The sequence below is a fragment of the Saccopteryx bilineata genome, chromosome 3 (assembly GCF_036850765.1).
Source record: "Saccopteryx bilineata isolate mSacBil1 chromosome 3, mSacBil1_pri_phased_curated, whole genome shotgun sequence".
Taxonomy (NCBI): Eukaryota; Metazoa; Chordata; class Mammalia; order Chiroptera; family Emballonuridae; genus Saccopteryx; species Saccopteryx bilineata.
Window position 1 is genome coordinate 292,447,963 of NC_089492.1, and position 25,731 is coordinate 292,473,693.

The 25,731-nt window shown below is 46.5% G+C and overlaps 1 protein-coding gene across 6 annotated transcripts in view; it reads left to right on the top strand.

The window, feature by feature from the left end:
- GNB1 (G protein subunit beta 1) overlaps nt 1–25,731 on the top strand; it is a 94,636-nt gene that overhangs the window by 53,611 nt on the left and 15,294 nt on the right. For 5 of the 6 annotated variants that reach the window (XM_066270668.1, XM_066270673.1, XM_066270667.1 and 2 more), the window contains 5 exons: nt 4,377–4,477; nt 8,791–8,829; nt 10,285–10,391; nt 16,613–16,676; nt 18,186–18,348. In XM_066270668.1, the coding sequence (XP_066126765.1) occupies nt 4,421–4,477; nt 8,791–8,829; nt 10,285–10,391; nt 16,613–16,676; nt 18,186–18,348 (430 nt within the window). In that variant the 5' untranslated portion in view covers nt 4,377–4,420. Of the gene's footprint in view, nt 1–1,202; nt 1,320–4,376; nt 4,478–8,790; nt 8,830–10,284; nt 10,392–16,612; nt 16,677–18,185; nt 18,349–25,731 lie in introns of those variants that run through there. The other variant, XM_066270669.1, reaches the window with a different exon arrangement.

A 25,731-nucleotide genomic window follows, 5' to 3' on the forward strand; every position in this document is an offset into this window, starting at 1 on the left:
AGTCATGTAAGGAGCTCCATCCCCTACTAAGACAGCCCCCCTCAGACTTGTGTTGTGTGTGTGCCCTCACCTCTTACCCTCTTGGTTGTTTCCAACCGAATTTCAGACCCATCATTCTATTGATTATGAGAGGCTGTGGGTCACCCATGCTGGACGGAGGGTCCACATGGTGTGTGCCCACACCCTTGGCAGGAACCCCTGGTGGAAGGGTACCTCTCTGCTGCACTGTGGTCTCAGAGTTGCTGACATGATGTGAAACTCAACGGGAGCTGCCTGTTGCCCTTTGGATTGGCACTCTTAATTTTGGAGATTAATTTGGATTTGGAAATGAAAGAAAAATAGAAAAGCTAATGAAATTATTTCAATTCCTCCTGCAAACTCCTATATCAAAGTGTTGCTTTGTCTTGGAGGTGAGTTGTGGTCCTTGTGTAGCCAAGCCTGTCAGTGAGGCTGTCACTTCTGCGGGGTGATGCTGGAGGCCCCATGGACTGGCTCTGGCTTCAGAAGTTTCAGAGGCGACTGCTGCAGACTTGGTGCAGCAATGAGGCCAAGGGCAGCAGCCAGGGCAGTGGTGTCCCCAGGCTGCCCTCCCGTTGACACCACGTGTATGCTGTGCGCTGCCCTTTTGAGAGGGTCACTTCATCAGGTAATCTCGGAAAGGCTGATGGGGCACTTTCCAGTTGCCTCGTTTAATTTTCATCTCCTCCTGGGATGTGGAGAACACCGTCCTGGGTTTGCAGTGAACTCCAGAGTGAAAATGGGTGAAAGGCACACTCCTTGTATGTGGCAGAACCAGAACTGGAAATTCTGTTTTGAAGCGTTATCGAACTTGCAGCCCATGTCATTATTAGTGTGAGTGTACAGCACCTGTCGGGTGTTGGCAGTGCCACTGGCATGAACTTCCCAGACTTGGCGGGGGCTTGGTGAGACAGAGATGGCGCTACACTATCACCAAGGGATGGGGAGTTCCTGACACTGAATTTACAGAGATGCTGCCTGTAACCTAGGGCTGGGGTAGATCACTTCACCTGCTTGCTTTTCAGTTACTTAAATTGCTTCAAAAAGTATTTCCGAAACAGAAGTTCTAAGTCAAAGACGGTGGCAGATGTTCATAAGGAACAGACGGGAATTTCTCAGCAGGTTCTGTCTTAGTGGATTAGACATTCAGTGTGCTGAATCAGCGCAGCTAGAGCTTAGCAGTGACTTTGACCCAGGAAAGCAGAAGGAAGGAGCCACCAGGCCTTGGGACCTGATGGTGGGGTTTCCAGAAGGCCTTGGGGGACGACGGATAGTGAAGAGAAAAGCAAAAGCAAGCAAATGTAAGTAAGGCTTTTAACTGCACTGCCTGCACTGGAAAACAAGAGAAAATATGACCATGAATTCTCACAAAAACATTAGTCTTTAAACATTTTTTTAAAAAATGAAGTGTATTTTGTTCTTTTAAAATAACTGTAGTTATTACACATTTGTTTCCATGTAACATATAATAAGTATTTCCCCAGATTTCTGTCCCATCTCTAGTATTCTCGGTGATTTATAGTAGTTCACCTGGCAGAAGGGTCGCATTAAGGAACCTTTTTTCGCTGACAAGTATGGAGAAGGAAATGTGAATGCTTCTTGGTCTGGGGCCCAGATGACCTATTAACTTTTTTGAAGGAAAAGTATATATGTAAGAAATTATGTGAAAAGAAAAGCTGCCCACTTTTCCTGGGTCTTTCTCTAGAAATAACCACAGGTAACATGTTCTCGTGTCGGTAGAAAAAGGTTGCTTCATTAGCATATTGTGCGCCCTTTCCATAGACACAGGAAGAAAGGCCTCGCCCTTTATGTACTGTTCTGTGCCTTATTTCATTTACTGTGTCTTCACAGAAGAGCGCTGGGGGAGTGTTCATTGTCTGGGAGTGAGAACGATTCCGTGGGATGTGGTGTCTCTGGGGAGTGGTGACTGCCCTTGTCCTGTGATGGTCATGGTGCTCCATCTCCCCACACTCTGGGGCCAGTTCAGTGTCCTAGTTAGCTCATGGCCAAGGGGCCGTCCTATGGATGTGTGTGCACAGCACAGTGGTCCTAGGTAGTGCTGCCCCCCCCCATGAAGTGGCCAGTGTGCTAGAGACCCCGGGTGTCCCTTCACCAGTGAAAGTCCATCTACAAAAAACTTCTTTTCCAGATTTGATATTCAGAAATACATCTTTGACATGGAGAATAGAGAATGTAATTTAAATGTCTAATAATAGATCTTTCTTTCTTACCATACTGTATAGATTAAATAGGGTCTTACAGGACACTTAGGAGTAGAAATAGGAGTACTCCTTTTCTTAAAAATTAACTCGTGGATTTTGAATCTCTTAATTGAGACTCAAATGGGAACACTGATTATAGAGAGAGTTGTAATCAAAAGGCAGTATTAATAATTTTTGCTGTTTACTGATGAAAGAGAAATAGTTTGGTTTGTCCTCTTGCTTGTGACTGAATATTAAAGTAAGCAGTATTGGCATTACTGCTTCTGAAATTTTGTGAGGTAACTGAGTTAAATGGAGCTTCTCAATTTAGAGAAACTTAAGTTTTCAGTAAATTTATTTCTGTAGCTTAAAGCTATATATCTGGGTAGTTATTATGTTTAGAGTCTGCTGTGCCGTGTAAAAAACAACATCCACTTAAAGGAGCCAATTAAAATCTCAAGAGGTATCCCACCTAATGTTGAAAGTTGGGTCTTTACCTAAGGAGTTTGTCATTTTGAGTCCTTAATTTAAAAATGTTTTAGTGTTTCAATTAAGATCAGGACTTATGCCTGACCAGGCGGTGGCGCAGTAGATAGAGCGTTGGACTGGGATGCAGAGGACCCAGGTTCGAGACCCCGAGGTCGCCAGATTGAGCGAGGGCTCATCTGGTTTGAGCAAAAAAAAAAAAAGAAAAAAAAAGCCCACCAGCTTGAACAGCTTGAACCCAAGGTTGCTGGCTCCAGCAAGGGGTTACTCGGTCTGCTGAAGGCCCGTGGTCAAGGCACATATGAGAAAGCAATCAATGAACAACTACGGTGTTGCAACGTGCAATGAAAAACTGATGATTGATGCTTCTCATCTCTCTCCGTTCCTGTCTGTCTGTCCCTGTCTATCCCTCTCTCTCTCTCTGAAAAAAAAAAAAAAATCAGGAGTTATGTTTGTTGACTAAAACTAACATTTTAAGTCCAGGTGTGTCATGACACCACTGGCAGTTATTTTTCTTCATACCTCTTGGGAAGGATTGAGTAAGGAACCTTCGTTTTAACTGAGAACGGTTGTGTGACGGGACGCCAGGGTGGAGTGCCCGCTCTGCAGAACTGTCTGCACAGAGTTGGCCCCTTGTCTCAGCTGGTGAATGCTGGGAGGTGCCTGGGCTGGAGAGGGTGCGGGCGGTTCCAGAGCCCAAGAGGACAGCACAGCCCTTTGTTTTAAAATTATTTCATCTTCTCTTGGCACTATTATTGTTTCATATGTTAACATTCACAAATCGCTGTCCTATACGTGCAGACGGGAGAGGGCATTCCCCCGTGTCACAAAGGTAAATGTCTTCGTGCGGTGCCAACAGCTAATGGCTCTGCTCCAGGGTGGGAGCTGCAGGTGTCCTGTGTCGGCCAAGCCTCCTTGTGATACTCACTGCATATTGCCTTTTGAATCGGCTGTTTTGATCAGAAATAGTTGTAAGACTGTGTTAGCGTATGTCGCCATCCTAGAGAGCTGTGCAGTGGGCCCCACCCTTTGCCATGTCCTGATCATGGCACCCGGCCTGCCAGGCCATTGAAGCAGGGCTGCTGGTACTCGGCCTGAATTGGCCTGACCTGTAGGGGCTGCGGTGTGGGTTCTCAGTTGGCTGGAATCCCAGGGCCCATTTTGGTGGGAGTGCACACTGTCCCTGAACCAGAGGCCTCCTGGACACCACACCCAATCCTTAAGAATTTCTCTGCGAGCATGCTGACATCGTGGTAGTCATGGGTTCAAGGTTACTGATGTGACTTGGAGGTACTAGGTTGCCAGATGGCCATTGCACCCTGCTTCCTGACCTGACTTTTCATGCAAAAGCTCTTCTGAATGTCATCTCAGCTGCTTGTGATGACAAGTGAGACCCAGACCCTTCGTGAAAATGCTTCACAACAGAATTTTCCTTTTTCAACCCATCACTGTGTTTTGAGTAATTTGTAGACATTGTCAGTGTACAAAACTAATGAATAGTAGAAACTGTATTTTATCAACCCAGCCCTTGGTGTAGGCATTTTGAGTTTTAATGAATGTTAAGGTCTCTGATTTATAATGAGACCATAGCTCTCAAAATTTCAATCTCCTTTTCTTACCTGCTTCATTTATTAGTGAGTGATTGTTAACTTCTGTGTGTTTCTGTTTCAGATCTGATTCTCTGAGGTGGCGTTGGTGGGCGCTGAGATCAGAAGATGAGTGAACTTGACCAGCTACGGCAGGAGGCCGAGCAGCTGAAAAACCAGATCAGAGTACGTGGCCCGTGTGCCCTTGTATTCATCATTTGCATTTTGGGTCAGATGTTATCTGACTTAGGACGGATAGGTTACAGAATGACTCTTCAGTGTTTGGGACTGAGCCTGAATCTTCATTGGCCCAGGATGTACTCATAATTACAGATCTTGTTATTTGGCCTAGTGCGTTATTTTTAGGATTTAGTTTTCTAGTCTGTCATAATTTGCATATGTAAAATGTTTCCATTAAATTCATAAATATCCCTCTGTACATTTTTCCTTAATCTCAGGAGTAACTTTGTGGCATGCTTTAGGTCACTGTATGGAGTGATGCCCCCCGCCCCCTTGTGCCGGTGCCAGTATAACAAGAAGGTATTTAGGTACCTGCCTTGTTGGTTTTGAAAAGAGTGTTCCCTCGGGAAGGTTATTGGAGCCAACGCTTTCATAGGCTGTTAGAGCAGATGCATCTAATTGAAGATTGAAATAGCCACTTGCAATTCAGCAGCCTGTACAAAGAACAGCATTCACAGAGTTCTGAAACAGCTCTGTCCCTGATGGATAACATTACATTGCGGAGCCCGAGAAGTTTTGAGAAGGGAGGAGCAGTGGGTTTAAAAGGAGCGAGTTCTCTCCTCCAGATTTGTGAGAGAGGCCTCTTAACTGGATGTTTTTTAGAGGCATGTTTAGTACAAGTAGATGTTTCTGTTCTCAGACTGTTGATAGGAAGAGTGAGAGAAAAATGGGTGGACTTAGCAGCAAAAACTTACCCTCAACATACATAGATAGCTTTTGTCCACTTGGTGAGGAGCTTTCTCTCGGACGCCTTGGTCAGAGCATCGCTTTCCACAGGTGTCTCAACCATGTTGAGTTCACGGTAATGATGGCGCCTAGCTGTTTCTCTTTAAATGACCATTTATGTTCAGGAAGCCTGGTGGTAACCGGAGAAAGGGGCGTCAACATTTTAGCCAACTTTTCCATGAACTTGAGAACAGATAATGGGATTATCTGAGACTGCAGCCACAGAGGAAACAGAAAGTGTCCTTTTGCTGTAAGAATTTCAAATCTTTTAACATCTGAAAGACCTATGACAGCTTGATAGAAATAAGGAAGGTAGAGTGTTTTTTAATTCTGTCCACACCCCAAAATATAGACATCAGAATTCTGTTGTCCTAACAACTGTAAAGGAAGTTTGCATGGCTTAGCTCTTCTGAATGTCATCTCAGCTGCTTGTGATGACAAGTGAAACCCAGACCCTTCGTGATAATGCTTCACAACAGAATTTTCCTTTTTCAACCCATCACTATCTTTAGCACCTCCATCTTTAGAAAAGACAAAGGCTGAAAGTTGCGTCTCTCCTCTTTTTGAGACCCCAGTACACTGCAGAATCAGGCAGTCCTCCTCGGGGACAGGACTTTCAGCCGCATGTGACATGTACAAATGTGAAAAGGAACAGGTGGGACTAATTTTTAACAAACTATCTAAACCAACAGACCTAAAATATCATTTCAACATATCCTTAATGTTTTCATTATCTTACATTCTCTTTGCTCTAAGTCTTGAGAATGCAGTGTGTCTTAGACGGCAATACTTCCATTTGCACGCACCATGGCACCTGGGGCTCCTGGCTCCCGTGTGGGACCTTCCAAAGGGAGCACTGAGCCGCTACCTTCACTGTCTGTTGGCTTTGTCTCTGAAGCTGCTGCCGTGCGAGTGTCTGCTCAGCGCAGGGTCAGCGGAGCTGTGTGCGTTTGGTACACGAAGGAAGGGAAGACTTCCTTTTCAGTGGGAAAAAACACTTGTTTTTCCTGATTGCCCAAGGAATACGTGCTTCTTAAAGAAAACAGAGCAAGCCTGACCAGGCAGTGGCACAGTGGATAGAGTGTCGGAGTGGGATGCAGAGGACCCAGGTTCAAAACCCCAAGCTCAGTGACTTATCCAGCCTTAGTGCAGGGTCACTGGCTTGAGTATGGGATCATAGAAATGACCCCATGGTCGCTGGCTTGAGCCCAAGGTCGTTGGCTTGAGCAAAGGATCACTGGCTCTGCTGTAGCCCCCCAGTGAAGGCACATATGAGAAAGCAGTCAATGAAAACTAAGATGCTGCAATAAAGAATTGATGCTTCTCATCTCTCTCCCTTCCTGTCTGTCCCTATCTGTCCCTCTCTAAGTGTCTCTCTCTCTCTCTCTCTCTCTCTCTCTCTTTCTGTTTCTGTAAAAAAAAAAAAGAAAGAAAAGGCAGAGCACAGTGAATAAGAAATGGTAACTGAAGATGAGAGGCTGAAAGACACCAGAGAACTGTTTCATCCTCTTCTGACTGTATTTGTGAGGAGGCTTGCAGTCCCGTAGGAATGCATGTCTTCAGCTACAGGTGCTCAATGATGATAAAGAGAATGCCACAAAGTATGCAGGCGCAGACATGTTAGGCAGTGACTCCAGCCCTGTGTAGGTGAGCAGCTCGCTGAGGGCCGGTCTCTAGGGTTGCCCAGCAGTGGCTGAGCAGAGTGGGATGTGGTCGGACGAGTTGATAGCTTGGACAGATTCCAGGAAAAGTGAACTGTCTCCTGCAGTGACATTTCTCCCCACACGCAGCGCGGGCCAAGCACCGCATACCACACAGTGGTACACGTCTTCTCCAGCCCGTTCAGAGCCAGGAGTGAGGGACACAGAAGGTACAAAGGTCTCCGGCTGTCGCAGCTGCAGAGACTGTCCTTCTCATGTCTCCTGCCCCGTGAGGAGTTGCGGTGCAGGTTCTGAGAAGTGTGCACGTTTGCGCGAGCCTTGTTGGCGAATGTGACTGGGTGGACATTATCAGTTCTTACCTTTTAAAATGTTTTTTCAGTATATCAAAAGTTTCAGTATAGTCTGTTATGTGGTACATTATGAAATGTTTTCTAATTTTGTACATATTAGCCAGGGTGAAGTTGCTTAAGTTCTATGATTTGTTTTTTCCATTTAAAATTTTTTGTTGTTTATATCTTAAAATTAAAAGCTATAGGTACATCAGCAAGAATGGAATTGAGAAGTAAGTGTCCAGCTCAGTCCTTGACAGGTAGACGTTACTGAGGAAAGACCTACTATTCTGGATCTTCCCCCACATCCCCTTTAACCCCAGACCGGGGGTGGGGGGTGGGGGAGGGAGGGCATGGAGTGCTTGATGACACAGGACTTTGTATTTTATTTATATAATTAACGAACCAGTCTTCATTAAGTGGAATGTCATGTAACCACGTAACTTAAGTTTGGACTTAGATCTTTGGGGCATTTATGATAACAGTCTCCGTGAATGTATTTTCACGTTCTTGGTTGGTACTCCCACCAGCTTTCTGGAATGAAGACGATTAGCAGGGAGGGCAGGAAACAACAAAACAAACAAAACAATTAGCAGGGAGGCACTTGCCCTGGAGGAGGGTCTTCTGGGGCCCCACACCAGCACTGGGTATGTCAGAGCCATCATATTGCCAGTTGCCACTGTGAAAGCAGCTTGTCAGGTGACTCCATAACAAACACTTTTTCTTACGAGATGTTATAATTTTGGGGGGAATTATTTCTGCACTCAAACTTTGAGCTATTGTCTCTTTTTCCTTTCTGCTGTATGGCTGTTTCAAATATATATACACTAATTTGAGATCTCAAGGTTTTATTTTGTAGTAACTTTGATCACTTAGGGACAGTGAAGCGTTTTCTTAACTTTAGTATATCCCTTCTTAGATCTTCCCTTCCTCACTAGGTCATTTCCTAGATAAGATAATAGGTAACGAGAGGGACTAGCCAGGAAGTCACACCAAATCCTCCGCTCTTTTCCATAGACAGCATTAGCTATTACTTGGCTTGAAAACAGAGTTCGTGGCTCACACAGCCCAGAAGAACAGTGCTCTGGGCTAGGCACCCAGTGCTTCTCAGACACTTTTCTCGGGGGTCATAGCTCCTGCTGGGCTGTTAAAAAGACAGAAGGGGACATGATGTGCAGATCTATGGAGATATGGGGCCTTGGCAGGCAGGACCAGAGGCACTCCCAGTTCTGGGGTTCTCCAGTGCCACCCTGCTTCCAGTATGGCCCATGTCTAAGGAGTCACAGGTGTGATGATTTGCAGGCCTAGAACATACTTGAGATTCTAGTTCTCTGTGTTGAGTGTGGTCTGGGCACAGACTGGTTTGCCTGGACAGCCCACAAGTGGCCCTGCACTGTGAGGCATTGGAGGACAGAGTAGGAGAGACCTCCGCCTGCTTTCTGTTTCTGTCAGCGCGTAGCAGCTCTCTGCAGCTCTTGGTGTGAGCACCTGAGTTGAATGTACCCAAAACTTGACTGATTCCTCTTATTGTTGTTGTTTCTAGGATGCCAGGAAAGCATGTGCAGATGCAACTCTCTCTCAGGTAAGAACCAGTTCACACAGCTGCCTGCCAGGCACAGACGCGGGGCCTGCGGATCTCTGGGCGAGCTCTGCTCCGACGCTGCGCAGCGAGGATGGGAGCCACTCTGGGAGCGTGTTCACTTAGATGGCACTCTTGCTCGGCCTAGAAAGCAGTGTTTTTAGGATGAAAAATAAGTCTCTCAAGCCTTAAATAAGGACTAACTAATGTAGAGGCCAGAGTTGTAAAATAGTGCTGTTTTAGTAAGGTATTCTGGAGGTTCCTGCCTTTAAAGAAATCTGCCTTAGAACTTTTACTTCTGAAAGTTAATTTGGCAAATTCTCCAAGTTAACCCTAACTTATGGCCCAGCAGCTCCGCTCCTAGACACAGCCGGGGGTGGGGACAACCCGAATGTTTGTACTTGGGGGGTGGGTAGACAGTGTGGTAAATGCGCAAAGTGGAGGGTTCCTCAGCCCCAGAAAGGAGCGCAGTGCGGCGCTCGACTGGCACGAATGGCCTCAGAGGCATGGTTCTGGTTGCAGGAAGCCAGACACGAAAGTCACGTAGGACTCCACTGATGAGGAATGCTCAAAATAGGTCGATCCAGGGAGACTGGAAATAGATGAGTGGTTGCCAGGGGTTAGGGAGGGGACAGTTGGGAGTGACTGCTTAGTGGACATGGGAGGTGGGAATGTTCTGGAACCAGGAGAGGTGGCATCGCACAACATTGTCAGCGTGCTGAGTACCACTGGTCATAATATGCTAAAGTGGTGAATTTTGCCTCATTAAAAAAATTACGATTATTGTCCACAGACGGAAACATGTGGAAGTAGAGTCATGTTTCTAGTGAGGATGGTTAAAATATGTCACAGTGTCCTAGTGCTTTAAGGGGTGCACACTAATTGGGGTTAAGCAATAAGTTAAAGAAAAATTGTGCTGCGCAGAATTGCCTAAATTTGAATTCTGAGGTCCCTGACCCACCTGCTCCATTGTGCACCCCAAGTCATCAACCTTGGGGCTCTTCATGTTGGAGTGAGTCAGCAAGTCTGCGTGTGCAGCTTGTCACGAGCAGCAGTGACATAGTAGAGGGTAGCTGTTGCCCAGGTCAGGACACAGCCTGATGGCCGTGAGCAGCACGCAAGTGGGGCTGGCTGTGGACCTGGGCAGTGGGCCATTAGGCTTGGGGGGATGGAGCTGGGCTGGTCCACAGTTGGTGAGATGGAGGAGGGAGGAGAGAGGCCTCCCTGTGGCCAGCACTGTGCGTGGCCTATTGTAGGGAGTGAGGCGAGGAAGGACCAGATAGAGCAGTGAGTCTCCTGAGAACCATGAAGGACGGTTAGGCACCCTGGAAATGGTACAAGTCCCAGTAGAGATCTGGTGGCAGGACTGGGGTGGGCGCCGCGGTGGGAGTAGCAGAGAGAACCCTCGGGGAGGTGAGTCCGTCACAGAATGGTGACTGCAGGGTCATTTGTTTTCAGATCACAAATAACATCGACCCTGTGGGAAGAATCCAGATGCGCACCAGGAGGACACTGCGGGGGCACCTGGCCAAGATCTATGCCATGCACTGGGGCACGGACTCCAGGTGTGTGCCAGCTCGAGCAAGAAACCGTGCCTGAGACATGCGAGAACTGTCCTGCTCTCTAGGGGAAATCATCTGAGTGCACGTGCTGTTGTTTGTACAGAAAACAATGCAGGAGTTGCATCAGATGTCTGGGCAGGCCAGGTGCAGGTGTAGATTCCCAGGCACACACTCTCCGTCCACAGTTCCACCTGCCTACGCCTATTTCTGCACCACCCTAGTCAGTTCCCGTCAGCTCTAATCTGTTTTCCTTCCCCTTTTTTCTCCCAGCTCCACAGCCCAGTGCCTGTGTGACCTGGGGAAGGTTTCCTGACCTCTCTGTGCCATGGCTCCTCTTCGTTCCAGCCAGTTCCTTGTGGCGTCTTGGCCAGTACTCCCATGGTTTCGGGCCCTGGCACAGTTTGGGAAGGTTAAGTGTGTTGAACCCTAGAACAGTGGCTTGTGCGTCCCAAGTGCTCTGCATAGGTTTGCGGCTGGCTTTGTTCCTGGAGCTCATATCTGACAGCAAGAATGTGAGTTTCAGCTGCCCCGTCCACCCCACCTTCTTCTCCTCCCTTTATGCACCATCCCAGGGAGAAAACTGTTACCATGGGCTCCTTGTTTCTCCTTTAAATTCTGCCCCTTGGTCCTGGCCAGTTGGCTCAGTGGTAGAGCATTGACCTGGTGTGCAGGAGTCCCAGGTTCAATTCCCGGCCAGGGCACACAGGAGAAGTGCCCATCTGCTTCTCCATCCTTCCCCCCCTCCTTCCTCTCTGTCTCTCTCTTCCCCTCCCACAGCCAAGGCTCCATTGGAGCAAAGTTGGCCCGGGCACTGAGGATGGCTCTGTGGCCTCTGCCTCAGGCTCTAGAATGGCTCTGGTCGCAACAGAGCGACGCCCCAGATGGGCAGAGCATCGCCCCCTGGTGGGCATGCTGGGTGGATCCCGGTTGGGCGCATGTGGGAGTCTGTCTGACTGCCTTCCTGTTTCCAACTTCAGAAAAATCCAAAAAATAAATAAAATAAAAATAAATTCTGCCCCTTATTTATACTTTTCAATCTCTGGCCTTGTCACCCATGCCTTGTCTCCCCTGCGCTCTGGGTCTGCCTGTTCCCCCTCCCACCTGCTGTCACGGTCACCTGCAGCATCGCTGATGTGAAGTCTTTCAGCCTACTTCATTTAGAGGCTGCCTTTCCCCCCAACAACCAAATCAAATGCTGGGTGACTGACTGTAACACAGCCTAATGTGTCATCAGACATCTAATGTGAGTTTTCAAATGCTTTTCTTTGAGTAGCTTTTTTTTTTATGTGTAATTGTCAGAAATTTTCACCTTGGTTTTCTCTTTGTTTGTGAAATTGTCTGCTTTAGAGTATAAATAGCTTCAGAACAGAAGATTCTATTTTTAGTGTGTTCTATGCAATATCCCATACAGTTCCAAATGCAAGTGAGAGCTGAGACCATTTTAATGATGGCAGTAATCAGAAAGAATAAAAAAGGAAAAAGGAAGGAAAATGCCCTTACTAATCAATCCACCCTAGAATTGTTATCAAAAGTAGACAGTGATAGCCTGACCAGGTGATGGCGTAGTAGATAGAGCGTCGGACTGGGATGTGGAGGATCCAGGTTTGAATCCCTGAGGACCAAACCAGCTTAAGCCCAAGGTCACTAGCTTGAGCAAGGAGTCACTCGCTCTGCTGTAGCCCCCAGTTAAGGCACATATGAGAAAGCAATCAATGAGCAACTAAGGTGCTGCAATGAAGAATTGATGCTTCTCATCTCTCTCCCTTCCTGTTTGTGTGTCCCTATTTGTCCCTTTCTCTGTCACAAAAAATAAAAAGTAGACGGTTCACAAACAGTACCTGACCTCTGGGGCTTTCCCTCCATCTGTGAGAGCATCCATGTCCCAATCAGGACATTTGTTGCAGGCCGTACTTGGAGCCAGTCCTGGGGAGCCTAGTCCTCTGGTCTCGTCTCTAAGCCATGTGCCCTCCTGCAGCAGCCAGGTGCTGCCTGGGGCCAGGAGGCCTCTCAGGGCCACACATCACTTGTGCCCTGGACGGCAGTAGGAACTGCAGGCAGCTGTGTTCAGGCAGGACGTTAGGTGTGTGGCCAGAGCAGGGGACATGAGGTGAGGGGCTTAGGTGAAGCAGGAGAGCAGGTGGCCTGATCACTGAGGCTCCTGATATATGCAAGACCTTATATTCCACCTGGCTATTTAGATGTATGCTCTAGAAGCCTGGCACTGGGAGGAGGAGGAGGAGCATCCGTGGGATAGTGGGTGTAGGGTTGGGCTTGTTCTCTTTCTTGGGTAGGGCATTTATTTTGCAGCTGCTGTTTAAACTGAATAGTTAAAGCTCTTAATACTCTTACTTATAGGGGCCCTATTTTACAATCACAAATAAAAGAAAACAGGAAAATGATACTGAGAATGACCTCTGCTCTCCCAGAGCCTTGTACAGATTATTTTTCTAGAAAGATTAAAGTGGTTTTAAAAAATTTTTACATTTGCGCCTGACCAGGCGGTGGTACAGTGGATAGAGCGTCGGACTGGTATGTGGAGGACCCAGGTTTGAGACCCCGAGTTCACCAACTTGAGTGTGGGCTCATCTGGTTTGAGCAAGGCTCACCAGTTTGAGCCCAAGGTCTCTGGCTTGAGCAAGGGGTCACATGGTTAGCTGTAGGCTCACAGTTAAGGCACATTGAGAAATCAATCAATGAACAACTAAGGAACCGCAATGAAGAATTTATATTTTTCATCTCTCTCCCTTCCTGTCTGTCCCTATCTGTCCCTCTCTCTGACTCACTCTGTCTCTGCCACACACACAAAAAATACATCTGCTTATATTATCTTCATATTTTCTGCCTTCAAAAACAAAGGTTATGGCACAAGATTTATTTCCTGACTGAGGCTGTAATTTATGAGCCAGTTAGTTTATCATGTCTGTGTAATTCACAGTCACTTGGACTGCTGGGCTGGTAGCAGTTTGGCCTTCACGGCTGCTGGAGAGACTAGACTCAGCGATGGCTTGTGTAAGCATATGTCTGTGGATATTACTCTACATTAATGTTTTTATCAATGTAGTAAAATATATATTAAGTTCTACTTTGTATAACATTTCAGAGTCTCACTCAGTCACCTGAATTAACATTAAACTGTTTCTGTGCTTTCTTAAGTCTGTTGAAGTTCTGTTACAATTGAGAGTGAAACCCCACTAACCCAACAAGGCTCAGGAGCCTCTGTCCTTTGACGCACTGGGATGTGGGCCTCCCGTGACCTGTGTTCAGGGTCAGAGCCATTGCTTCCTTTCTGGTTTGGAGGTGGACTGCTGCTTGGCCGAGGGCTCTGGGAGATGCGTGAACCCAGGTCTCCAGTGGTTAAAACCCTGGGATTACAGGTGTGTCTTCTCTCACCTTCTGGAGGATCAGTGGGCATTAGCACTCCACTAACCCCGTGCGAGTCAGCAGATCCTAAGCTCCCTGACAAGCAGCAGACTTTCCTGAAGGTGACCCTCCCAGAGATTGAGCTGCTCTACACTGGCCCCCTGAGTCCGGTCCACACCTGTGCTGGAAGGGCCAGACAGGCAAGCAGCAGAACAGGCCCTACTCCATTACTGGGAAATCGTTTCGTGCCCAATATGTGTGTGACTGAACAGAGATGCAGGGAGTTCCTTGAAGAAAATGTGTCTGAAAAATACTGGAACACAGTGCTGAAATAGCTTTCATTCCTTGCCAAGCTCACCGTTGACTCCTTGTGAAGGAAGTTTGTGCTAGCTGCATCATAACATGCTTTTTTTTTTTTTTTTTAAATAGAGAAGAGAGGAAGGGAGAGAGATGAGAAGTTGCATCAACTCGTAGTTGTTCCACTTTAGTTGTTTATTGATTGCTTTCTCATATGTGCCTTGACCAGGGGGCTTTAAGCCAGCTTTTTTTTTTTTTTTTGTATTTTTCTGAAGCTGGAAACAGGGAGAGACAGTCAGACAGACTCCCGCATGCGCCCAACCGGGATCCACCCGGCACGCCCACCAGGGGGCAATGCTCTGCCCCTCCGGGGCGTCGCTCTGTTGCGACCAGAGCCACTCTAGCACCTGGGGCAGAGGCCAAGGAGCCATCCCCAGCGCCCGGGCCATCTCTGCTCCAATGGAGCCTCGGCTGCGGGAGGGGAAGAGAGAGACAGAGAGGAAGGAGGGGTGGGGGTGGAGAAGCAAATGGGCGCCTCTCCTATGTGCCCTGGCCGGGAATCGAACCCGGGTCCCCCGCACGCCAGGCCGACGCTCTACTGCTGAGCCAACCGGCCAGTAAGCCAGCAATTTTTAGGTTCAAGCCAGCAACAATGGAATCATGTTGATGATTCCATGCTCAAGTTGGCAACCTTGAGGTTTGAAGCCTGAGGCCTTAGTGTCTCAGCTCGACGCTCTTATCTACTGTGCCACCACCCGTCAGGCAGAACATACATTTTGATAGAAAGTGCTCGGATTATCAGAGTGACTTGAATTTTACCTCCTGGTTTTGATTAGTTCAAGAAGCCAAATATGCTTGTGGTTGAAATGGTTAAAATTTGTGTGTTTTGGAAAAATCTTTTAACACCTTTTTTTTTTTTTTTTTTTTTTTTTTACAGAGACAGGGATAGACAGGGACAGAGAGACAGGAACGGAGAGATGAGAAGCATCAATCATTAGTTTTTCCTTGCACATTGCGACACCTTAGTTGTTCATTGATTGCTTTCTCATATGTGCCTTGACTGTGGGCCTTCAGCAGACCGAATAACCCCTTGCTCGAGCCAGCGACCTTGCATCCAAGCTGGCAAGCTTTTTGCTCAAGCCAGATGAGCCCGCGCTCAAACTGGCAACCTCGGAGTCTCGAACCTGGGTCTTCCGCATCCCAGTCTGACGCTCTATCCACTGAGCCACCGCCTGGTCAGGCTGGAAAAATCTTTTAGATTAAAACTATCATTAGGCCCTGGCCAGTTGGCTCAGCGGTAGAGCGTCGGCCTGGTGTGCAGGGGACCCGGGTTCGATTCCCGGCCAGGGCACATAGGAGAAGCGCCCATTTGCTTCTCCACCCTCACCCCCTCCTTCCTCTCTGTCTCTCTCTTCCCCTCCCGCAGCCGAGGCTCCATTGGAGCAGAGATGGTCCGGGCGCTGGGGATGGCTCCTTGGCCTCTGCCCCAGGCGCTAGAGTGGCTCTGGTCGCCCCGGAGGGGCAGAGCATCGCCCCCTGATGGGCAGAGCGTTGCCCCTGGTGGGCATGCCGGGTGGATCCCGGTCGGGCGCATGCGGGAGTCTGTCTGACTGTCTCTCCCCGTTTCCAGCTTCAGAAAAAATACAAAAAATAAAATAAATTTCATTAGTTACCGTACTGATGCATGTCTGCTTGGGAGTGGACCATGTCATCCCTTGACAGTGGCAGCCCTGCAGCAGAGCTCAAGGATGTCTTACGGGTTGCTGTGGGCCCTGGTTGTCTTTCCCGTGAAATTTCTTTGTCCTTAGTCATGCTCTCTGGCACTGTCCTGTCTTCGTTCTGCAAAGATGGACAGAGCACGTTTTCAGAGATGTGTGCTCTAGAAGCCTGGGGCTGTATGTTTTCAACACACGTATCCCAACATTAGCATACTTGCCCAGAGCAAAAATAAAGGAAGAAATTCATGGTAGTAGCCTCTCCTGCTGGACCAGGCACAGTTCCACTGTGGTCTGTCACCGCTGCAAAATAGGTGGATGTGAGCACCTCTTTCCTGTCTCTAGGAGACCTGGGTTTCAGTGTTAGCTCAGCATCAGAACTTGTGTGTGTGAGAAATGTCTCATAAATGTGAAGTATCTAAAAGCTTATTATTCCCTTATGTCTAGGCTTTCCATGTATTAGAACAGAAAATTTACACTACATGTTTTCTACTACCTTTGGCTCTTGAAAGGTCTGAGTGTCTAGTTTGATGTATAATGAACAGAAACCAAACAGAAGCAATTATAAGCGGTCATCCCGTCTTAGCTAAGGACGTGGCTTTGGCCATCTAGTCTGCCTGAGAAGCCGAGTGCTCTTGAATTTGAATGATTGTTTGTGGGAAGATCTCCTTCATGCTTTCTAAGTTGATCTAATAATTAGAACTTTTTCTTTTGCTTTATAATTGTGCCCTGCCTTGAGCAGATGCAATACTGAAGCACATGTTAGTCAACACTGAGGTTGTGCTGTGGGTTATTGCCTGTGGATGTTGCATTGTGGTGGTGCTGACAGTTGTGTCTTTGTCTTCCCTGCAGGCTTCTCGTCAGTGCCTCTCAGGATGGTAAACTTATTATCTGGGACAGCTACACCACAAACAAGGTAGGGCTGCTAAACCCCTCGCAGAAGCACTGGGACTCACTCACACACAACGTACAAAGCAGGATGGGCGAGCTGCAGGGAGTTGGCGCTGACGAACTCTGCTTGGAGCCGAGCTGCATGGCTGGCACATGTCACTAGTCTCTGCTACAGTGTCATTGTGTCGTGGCGCAGCTTGGACATAGTGACTCCTTAATGTGTCCAGGACACCTGGATTCCAATTTGAGATCAGTTTGGGAAATTTCATGTTTTATTTAAAACTTCAGATATGTGGCTTTTCATTTAGTTATTAGTTTCTCAAGAAATAATCTTAATTTCATTATACTGTACTTTGAAATATCAATTAGCCTGACCTGCGGTGGCGCAGTGGATCAAGCGTCGACCTGGTACGCTGAGGTCACAGGTTCAAAACCCTGGGCTTGCCCAGTCCAAGCACATATGGGAGTTGATGCTCCCTGCTCCTCTCCCCCTTTCCTCTCTCTCTTCTCTGTCTCTCTTCTCTAAAATGAATAAGTAAAAATAATTTTTTTAAAATTATTTTTATTTATTTTAAGCTTTATTATGTAAACTTTATTTTTTCTTTTTTTTTTTTACAGAGACAGAGGGAGAGTCAGAGAGAGGGATAGATAGGAAGAAACAGACAGGAACGGAGAGAGATGAGAAGCATCAATCATCAGTTTTTCGTTGTGGCACTTTAGTTATTCTTTGATTGCTTTCTCATATGTGCCTTGACCAGGGGGCTACAGCAGACCAAGTAACCCCTTGCTCAAGCCCGCGACCTTCGGTCCAAGCTGGTGAGCTTTTTGCTCAAACCAGATGAGGCCGTGCTCAAGCTGGCGACCTCAGGGTCTTGAACTTGGATCCTCTGCATCCCAGTCTGACGTTCTATCCACTGCACCACCACCTGGTCAGGCAATAAAAATAATTTTAAGAAAAGAAATATAAATTAAATTCTTTTCGAAGTGTAGTCCAGTGTTGTATCATGAAATGAAATGGTATTATCATTGGTCCTAACATGTTTAAAAGGTCAGATTCACTTGTTTTACTGGAGAATACTAAATGAAAATAAAATATTACAGTACTTAAATCTAACTGAAGCATGGTGGGGGATGTGATAGGATTAGCTACACTAATGTTTGGTCACTTCAGTAAAAGGTGTGTTTTTTTTGTAATATATATAACTATTTTGACAGGCTAATGACATGCTTTCCTTTTTTTTTTTTTTTTTAAGACTAAGTGAATTTCTTGTTAGCACAGATACGCCTTAAAATAGTATAGTAAAGGTACATGCTTCTCTTTTAGTATGTAATTTTGATTAGGATTCTGTTCTGTTACCTCAGTGCCTATCTGATTGTCAGTTACGACTTTAATAAAACCAGATTGCTGCAGTGCAGTGTTGGATTTTTAGTTAAATTACTACTTTGGCCACATCTAGATTGTTTTCAGAATAATTTCAGCAGCAAATGTTTTTGAACTCAAGCATGGTTGTGTCTTCTGTGTTCCGTCGTCCAGGTCCATGCCATTCCTCTGCGTTCCTCGTGGGTCATGACCTGTGCGTATGCTCCTTCGGGGAACTACGTGGCCTGTGGCGGCCTGGATAACATTTGCTCCATTTACAATCTGAAAACTCGTGAAGGGAATGTACGTGTGAGCCGTGAACTGGCTGGACATACAGGTACGTGTTCTCACCAGCAGTTCAGGGTTGTGCTGGCTGTCTTCCTGGGTGTGCTCTGCACTCCCACCTGTTTATAGTGGTGATTGAGTGACATGGGTTGCAGTAGTGGGAGGAATAGTCTGAAAATGAAGTCAAAGATGGGCCTTGAGGCCCTGGCCGGTTGGCTCAGTGGTAGAGCGTCGGCCTGGCGTGCAGAAGTCCCAGGTTCGATTCCTGGCCAGGGCACACAGGAGAAGCGCCCATCTGCTTCTCCACCCCTCCCCCTCTCCTTCCTCTCTGTCTCTCTTCCCCTTCCGCAGCGAGGCTCCATTGGAGCAAAGACGGCCCAGGCACTGGGGATGGCTCCTTGGCCTCTGCCCCAGGTGCTGGAGTGGCTCTGGTCGCAACAGAGCGACGCCCCGCGGGGCAGAGCATCGCTCCCTGGTGGGCGTGCCAGGTGGATCCAGGTCGGGCGCATGCGGGAGTCTGTCTTGACTGCCCCTCTCTGTTTCCAGCTTTAGGAAAAAAAAAAAAAAAGATGGGCCTTGATGTGTTTCCCCAGTAAGAAGCCTTTGGATTTACGTCACCATAACATCCACTTCTCCAGGTTCTCAAATACTCATTGGGCCACTCCCTTCACGCCTGGCAGCTGTTTTTTTTGTTAACACAGTTTGGTTTGTGTCTCCTTACAATCCATCTTCCTTCTTGTGTACCTTTCCATAAGGGTTTTTAGTCTGAACATGTATGTGTACGTGCACTATATGTGTGCACATGTGTGTGCATGCGCTGGTCTATAGTACTGAGTGTGCTCGCATACTTCACGCCTCTGCACACCAGCACTCTTCATGCAGAGGAAACTGCCCTGTGGGCTGTGGAAGTTCGTTGGAACAGAGCAGTTTAAAGTGTTGGGTGGACTAAACTGTGACAGTTTTTTTTTTTCAAATATTTTATTTATTGATTTTTTTAGAGAGAGAGGAGTGAGAGAGAGACAGAGAGATTGAGAAGGGGGAGGAGCAGGAAGCATCAACTCCCATATGTGCCTTGACCAGGCAAGCCCAAGGTTTCGAACCGGCGACCTCAGTGTTCCAGGTCGATGCTTTATCCCACTGCACCACCACAGGTCAGGCCTACCTGTGACAGTTATAACAAAAGGCGATGTTTCTGAAAAAGGTTTCGTCCTAATATTTTACTTCGATGGCTGTAGTCTCAGTTCTGAAAATTACATCTCACTAGGCTGACCTGCTTCAAGTCTAACCGAGGAATGATCATAATTTATGAGGTAAATACTGGAGTACTTCTGACTTCAGTCAAGCAGTCTGTTAAATGAACTTTGGCCAGTTGAAAGCATATCCTTTGTCCCTTTATGTTTCAGTATAAAATGTTTCAAGACTTACTTTTAACCCTTTGAGTAGTGAGTTTTTTTCATGCTTGCTAATCCCCCAGGAGTGAGTTTTTTTCAAAAAACTTCGTTCCAGTTGCAGTTTAATTAACTAAAGTCATGTTTGTTTGATAACCAATTAATGGAAACAAGAGGCCCTGGCCAGTTGGCTCAGTGGTGGAGCGTCGGCCTGGCGTGCGGGAGTCCTGGGTTCGATTTCTGGCCAGGGCACACAGGAGAAGCGCCCACTGCTTCTCCACCCCTCCCCCTCTCCTTCCTCTCTGTCTCTCTCTTCCCCTCCCGCAGCCAAGGCTCCATTGGAGCAAAGATGGCCCAGGCGCTGAGGATGGCTCTGTGGCCTCTGCCTCAGGTGCTAGAATGGCTCTGGATGCAACAGAGCAACGCCCCAGGTGGGCAGAGCATCGCCCCCTGGTGGGCATGCCGGGTGGATCTTGGTCGGGCGCATGTGGAGTCTGTCCGACTGCCTCCCCATTTCCAGCTTCGGAAAAATGCAAAAAAAAAAAAAGAAAGAAAAAAGAAGAACATACATTTGCCTTTTTTTTAATGTTGCCTTATACATATTTAAAATAAAAATTTTGTACTGTCGTACTCTGGATGGTCAGGAGCCATGAGGACGTACATGAACATTTGTATTACTCAAAGGATTAATGGAGCGGACAGTCTCACAATGACCACACATATGTACTTGGAAATCTAATCTGTTCTGCATGTGGGGCAGTGTTCTTGGTGTTGTTAATTAGGGCAAGACTTGATACTGTGCAGAGTTGAGGGAAGGATATTAAAACCTCTGATGATGGGTTTATCTGTTCCTTTCTTTAATTCTATCAGTTTGGGGGTTTTTTTGTTTGTTTGTTTGTTTGTTTGTTTGTTTACAGGGACAGAGAGAGTCAGAGAGAGGGATAGATAGGAACAGACAGACAGGAACAGAGAGAGATGAGAAGCATCAATCATCAGTTTTCCCGCTACGACACCTTAGTTGTTCATTGATTGCTTTCTCATATATGCCTTGACCGTGGGGCTACAGCAGAGCGAGTGACCCCTTGCTTGAGCCAGAGACCTTGGGTCCAAGCTGGTGAGTGAGCTTTATGCTCAAGCCAAATGAGCCCGCGGTCTCGAACCTGGGTCCCCCGCATCCCAGTCCGATGCTCTATCCACTGCACCACTGCCTGGTTAGGCTAATTCTATCAGTTTTTGCTTTATCTATTTGAGCTGTTAGTGAAGTGTTTTCATTTATGGGTGTCATGTCTTCCTGGTGGACCGACTCTCTGATCACGGTGATGTCCTTGTTGTCCTGAAGTCAATTTTGTCTGATACCAGCACAGCACCGTGCCTTCTTGTGCTTATGGTTTGACGCTGTATTTTTCCCATCCATTTTCTTTCAACTTGACTGTATTGTTATAGAGTCCCTTATAGGCAGCATGTCGCTGACTGTTGCTTTCTCTTGGTTCTCCTGGTTTCTGCCTTTTACATGCTGTTGCGTTCCTTCCGTTTCCCATGATGTTAGTGCAGTTGGACTCGGCTCCATCACTTCACTACCCGCCTTGCCCATTTGGGGGTGACTTGATTTTTTAGAATTCTGTTTTACTTAATCTGTTGGCTTTTTTACCTACCACTTTGCATTATTTTTCAGTGATATGTCTAGGGATTTTATATATATATGTGTGTGTGTGTGTGTGTGTGTGTGTGTGTGTATATATAAATTTTTTTACAATATATAATTTATTGGCCTGACCTGTGGTGGCGCAGTAGATAAAGTGTTGACCTGGAACGCTGAGGTTGCTAGTTTAAAACCTTGGGCTTGCCTGATCAAGGCACATATAGGAATTGATGCTTCCTGCTCCTCCCCCCTTCTCTCTTTGTCCTTTATTTCTCTCCCTTCTGTAAAATGAATAAGTAAATAAATAATTATTAATTGATTTATTAATTGAGGGAATAGAAAGAGAGAAAGGCGGGTGGGGGGAGTGGGAAGCATCAGCTTATATGATAGTTGCTTCTTGTGTGTGCCTTGATTGGGCAAGCCTGGGGTTTTTATAATTTTTCATGGTCTACTCAGGGTTACTATGGTGTCAATTCATATTTATATAAAATTCAAGACCTTTGCAGTCTTAAAGGCCTGTTTTCTGCTCTTGAAGTTTTCGTAGGCATTGGATCTGCATGTGTTACAAACCCCCACCATGCAGTTATAATTCCTTTAAACATTTTTAGTCACTTGAAGAAATTTAAATGGTCTCTTATATTTACTCAGATACTGACCCTTTTTAGTGCTCTTCATTCCTTCCTGAAGATGAATTTTCTTCACATTCTGTCTTCCTTGAGGAGCTTGCTTCAGCATCTCTGAGAGCCACGTGGATCTGCCGGCGGCGCGCCCTCCTCAGGTTCCTGTGGCCCTGTTCTGTTTCCTTTCGTCTCCCTGTGTCCTCAGATTTGGTCCCTTCACGTCTGGCCTCGGGTTCATGTGCCTTCTTTCCCCTCCAGTATACTGTCCAGAGTGCCCAGCAAGCAGACCGCTTATGTCAGATGTTCTAGTGTTAATTCTGGAATTTGTTTGCTTTCTAAATAGTAGTTATTTTTATGTTGCAATTTCTTATTTTTATTTATTATGAACATAGTTATAAAAGCTACCTTTAAAATTCTTTTTGCCACCTGTCCCTGTAAAAAGAAAAAAAAAACAACTAATGATTGATGCTTCTCATCTCTCTCCGTTCCTGTCTGTCCCTATCTGACTCTGTCTCGGAAAAAAAAAAATCTTTTTGCCAGTTCCAGCAGCTGATCCTGTTGAGAATGGTCTTGTGGCTCTTTTCTCTTGAACGTAGGTGACATTTTCCTATTTCTTAGTCCATCTAGTAATTTGGAATTTTGTTCTGGACACTTGAGGGCATTGTGTTATAGACTGAGTTCTGTGTGTCCCCTGAAATAGTGCTGTTTGTTTCATGAGGTGGCAGCAGAACCTGTTCCATCCTGTTCACTAGCATCGGTGCAGGCTCGCTGCCTGTGGCTCAGATGGGAGCCCGAAGTTTGGGCAGTTAAGGCAGGTGTTAGGTCCCCTCCTGTGGCCTTTATCCTTTCACTTTCCTGCTGTAGTTGTCCCGAATTCTGTTCACTGGCTTCTCAGGGTTAGGGCACAGTTCTAAGGTGCACCGCCACATGGTTTCTGCGGATGGAGGCCTGCCCTCAGGCATAGCCCATGAAACAAGCTCCCCAGGTGCCTTTTCTTCCAGGTGCAGGCTCCCCTCAGGTGTCTATCTTGTTTCCATGCCTTCAAGTATACAGCTCACAAAAATTAGGGGATATTTTACAATGAAGATGAAGCGATAAAAGAAGCATTTGATATTTTTTTATTAAACAAGAACATCAGAAAAGCAAATGACAAGTCAAAGAAACTTGTTTTGATTAAGCAAATGAGATGCAAAACCAACTTTTATTTCATTGGTGAAAATGCACTGTACAAAAGGCTGAAAGTACAGGAGTATCTGCACGTTCCCTGATAACCTAGTTTTTGTGAGCAGAGTACTTTCCAGAGCTTGTAGGTGTTTGTGGGGGCAGATTGCCCCTGTGGAGAGCACCCACTGCCCTCTTCCCGGGAGCCTGCCTCAACTCCCGGCCTGTCCTTAACTCTGGGATTCTGACATGCACACTTTGTGACCCACTCTATTTATAGCAGTGATGGGCTTGAAAAGACGCGTTTTGGTGTTCATCAGGCTCATTGTCAGATTCACTATATTGACTTCCATTTTTAATTAAAGGCTTTTGGATTTTTTAACACTTTTTTGAAATAGAAGTGGTTATTAGAGGGAATAGTTTAGCAATTTGTTTTCACATATCATGAAATTTTACTTCTTGAAAGTTGAATGTTATTTTTTTAAACATTTGGCTTCATAAGAGTGTGACTTTCTTCAGATATGTTACATAATTTTTAGCTTCATATCAATAAAGGATAACATTTTATAAAATAATCTCACTTTAGTCAGGGGATAAAGAAAGGTGTGAACAGTTAGTGTAGGTTCAGCAGATTTCCTTTTAGACATCTGTTTGGTTAGTTTTCATTACTTATGCTATTGTCCCTTCAGCAGGCAGAGTGGGAAGTTGACAATTCTTTGTTAAGCCATGGTTGGGAAACTTCCTTGCACAATCTTAGAAACTTAGTTGCACAGAAAAGTCGTCTGAGCTCAAATTCTCAACAGGCCTCTGTATCCTGTGTCCATCCAGTAGTAGGGAGGTGGGGGTCATCTGCAGTCAACTTCAGAAACAGCCTCCTGATTATCAGCTGTATGTTGCTGTTTACATGAAATAGGCCCGTATGGAACAAATAGAAGCTTCTTCTCTAGGGTCAACTACTTGGGCTTTAGAAACCCTTCAATAGGACAGGCAGAGCTTTCAGACCACTACAGTCAAGGGAGCTGGGATCTTGCTGGTAGAGGGTCTTGCCTTCAATTTGTTGAAAACAAACAAACAAACAAAATGCAACATCTGTAAAGCACAGTGAAGCCAAGCCCCATAAATTGAGGTCTGCCTGTATGCAGAGAGAACATCAGATGTTCCCTGTTTTGCTGTTTTGCCTTTAAGAGTCTATCTTACAGAATAAAGGTTACCCTCTGGAAATGATTAATGAAATAAATTCACAGTGAATGAGATGGGACATTTATTATTATTATAAATGTATTTCATTTGTAATAAAACTGTCTGAGTGTTTTGGTGAAAATAATAATTCAAAGGCATTAGATTTTTGAGAAATTAGTAATTCCCCCAAAACTCATTTCTGACAAGATTATTGACAAGGCCCATCCTCAGAGATTATTTTCAAAGCAGATCCCTGTGGGTTAATGAAGAAGACTGACATTTGTTCCTAGAGGTTCCTTTTCTTTTTTAAAAAATTTACTGATTTGAAAGAGAGAAACATGGATTTGTTGTTCCACTTATTTATACATTCCTTGGCTGATTTTTTTTTTTTTTTTTCTGGAGCTAGAAACGGGGAGAGACAGACAGACTCCTGCATGCACCCGACCGGGATACACCTGGCACGCCCACCAGGGGGCGACGCTCTGCCCCTCCGGGGCGTCGCTCTGTTGCGACCAGAACCACTCTAGCGCCTGGGGCAGAGGCCAAGGAGCCATCCCCAGCGCCCGGGCCATCTTTGCTCCAATGGAGCCTCGGCTGCGGGAGGGGAAGAGAGAGACAGAGAGGAAGGAGAGGGGGAAGGGGGAAGAAGCAGATGGGCGCTTCTCCTGTGTGCCCTGGCTGGGAATAGAACCCGGGACTTCTGCATGCCAGGCCGACGCTCTACCACTGAGCCAACTGGCCAGGGCTGCTGATTCTTTTTTTGCAACATTAGCATATCAGGACGATTCTCTAGCCAACTGAGCTACCTGGCCAGGACTTGGAGGATTCTTCTTTCCTAAACCTCATGTCCCATTGGAGACACACTAATCTTCTCTCAGACCATTCTGATCAGGATGGTCCAGACACATAAACAATTAGATCAAGAATTTAGCCAGAGCTGGGAGGTGAACACACAATGCAGCATACAGATGATGCATTATAGAAGTATACACATGAAACCTATATAATTTTTTTTTCCCCGAAGCTGAAAACGGGGAGGCAGTCAGACAGACTCCCGCATGTGCCCGACCAGGATCCACCCTGCGTGCCCACCAGGGGGCGATGCTCTGCCCATCTGGGGCGTTGTTCTGCTGCAACCAGAGCCATTCTAGCGCCTGAGGCAGAGGCCATGGAGCTATCCCCAGCGCCTGGGCCAACCCTGCTCCAATGGAGCCTTGGCTGCAGGAGGGGAAGAGAGAGACAGAGAGGAAAGAGGGGGGAGGGGTGGAGAAGCAGATGGGCGCCTCTCCTGTGTGCCCTGGCCGGGAATCGAACCCGGGACTCCTGCATGCCAGGCCGACGCCCTACTACTGAGCCAACTGGCCAGGGCCGAAACCTATATAATTTTATCACCCTAATAAATTCAGTTAAAAAAAGAAAAAGAGCCTGACTAGGCGGTGGCGCAGTGG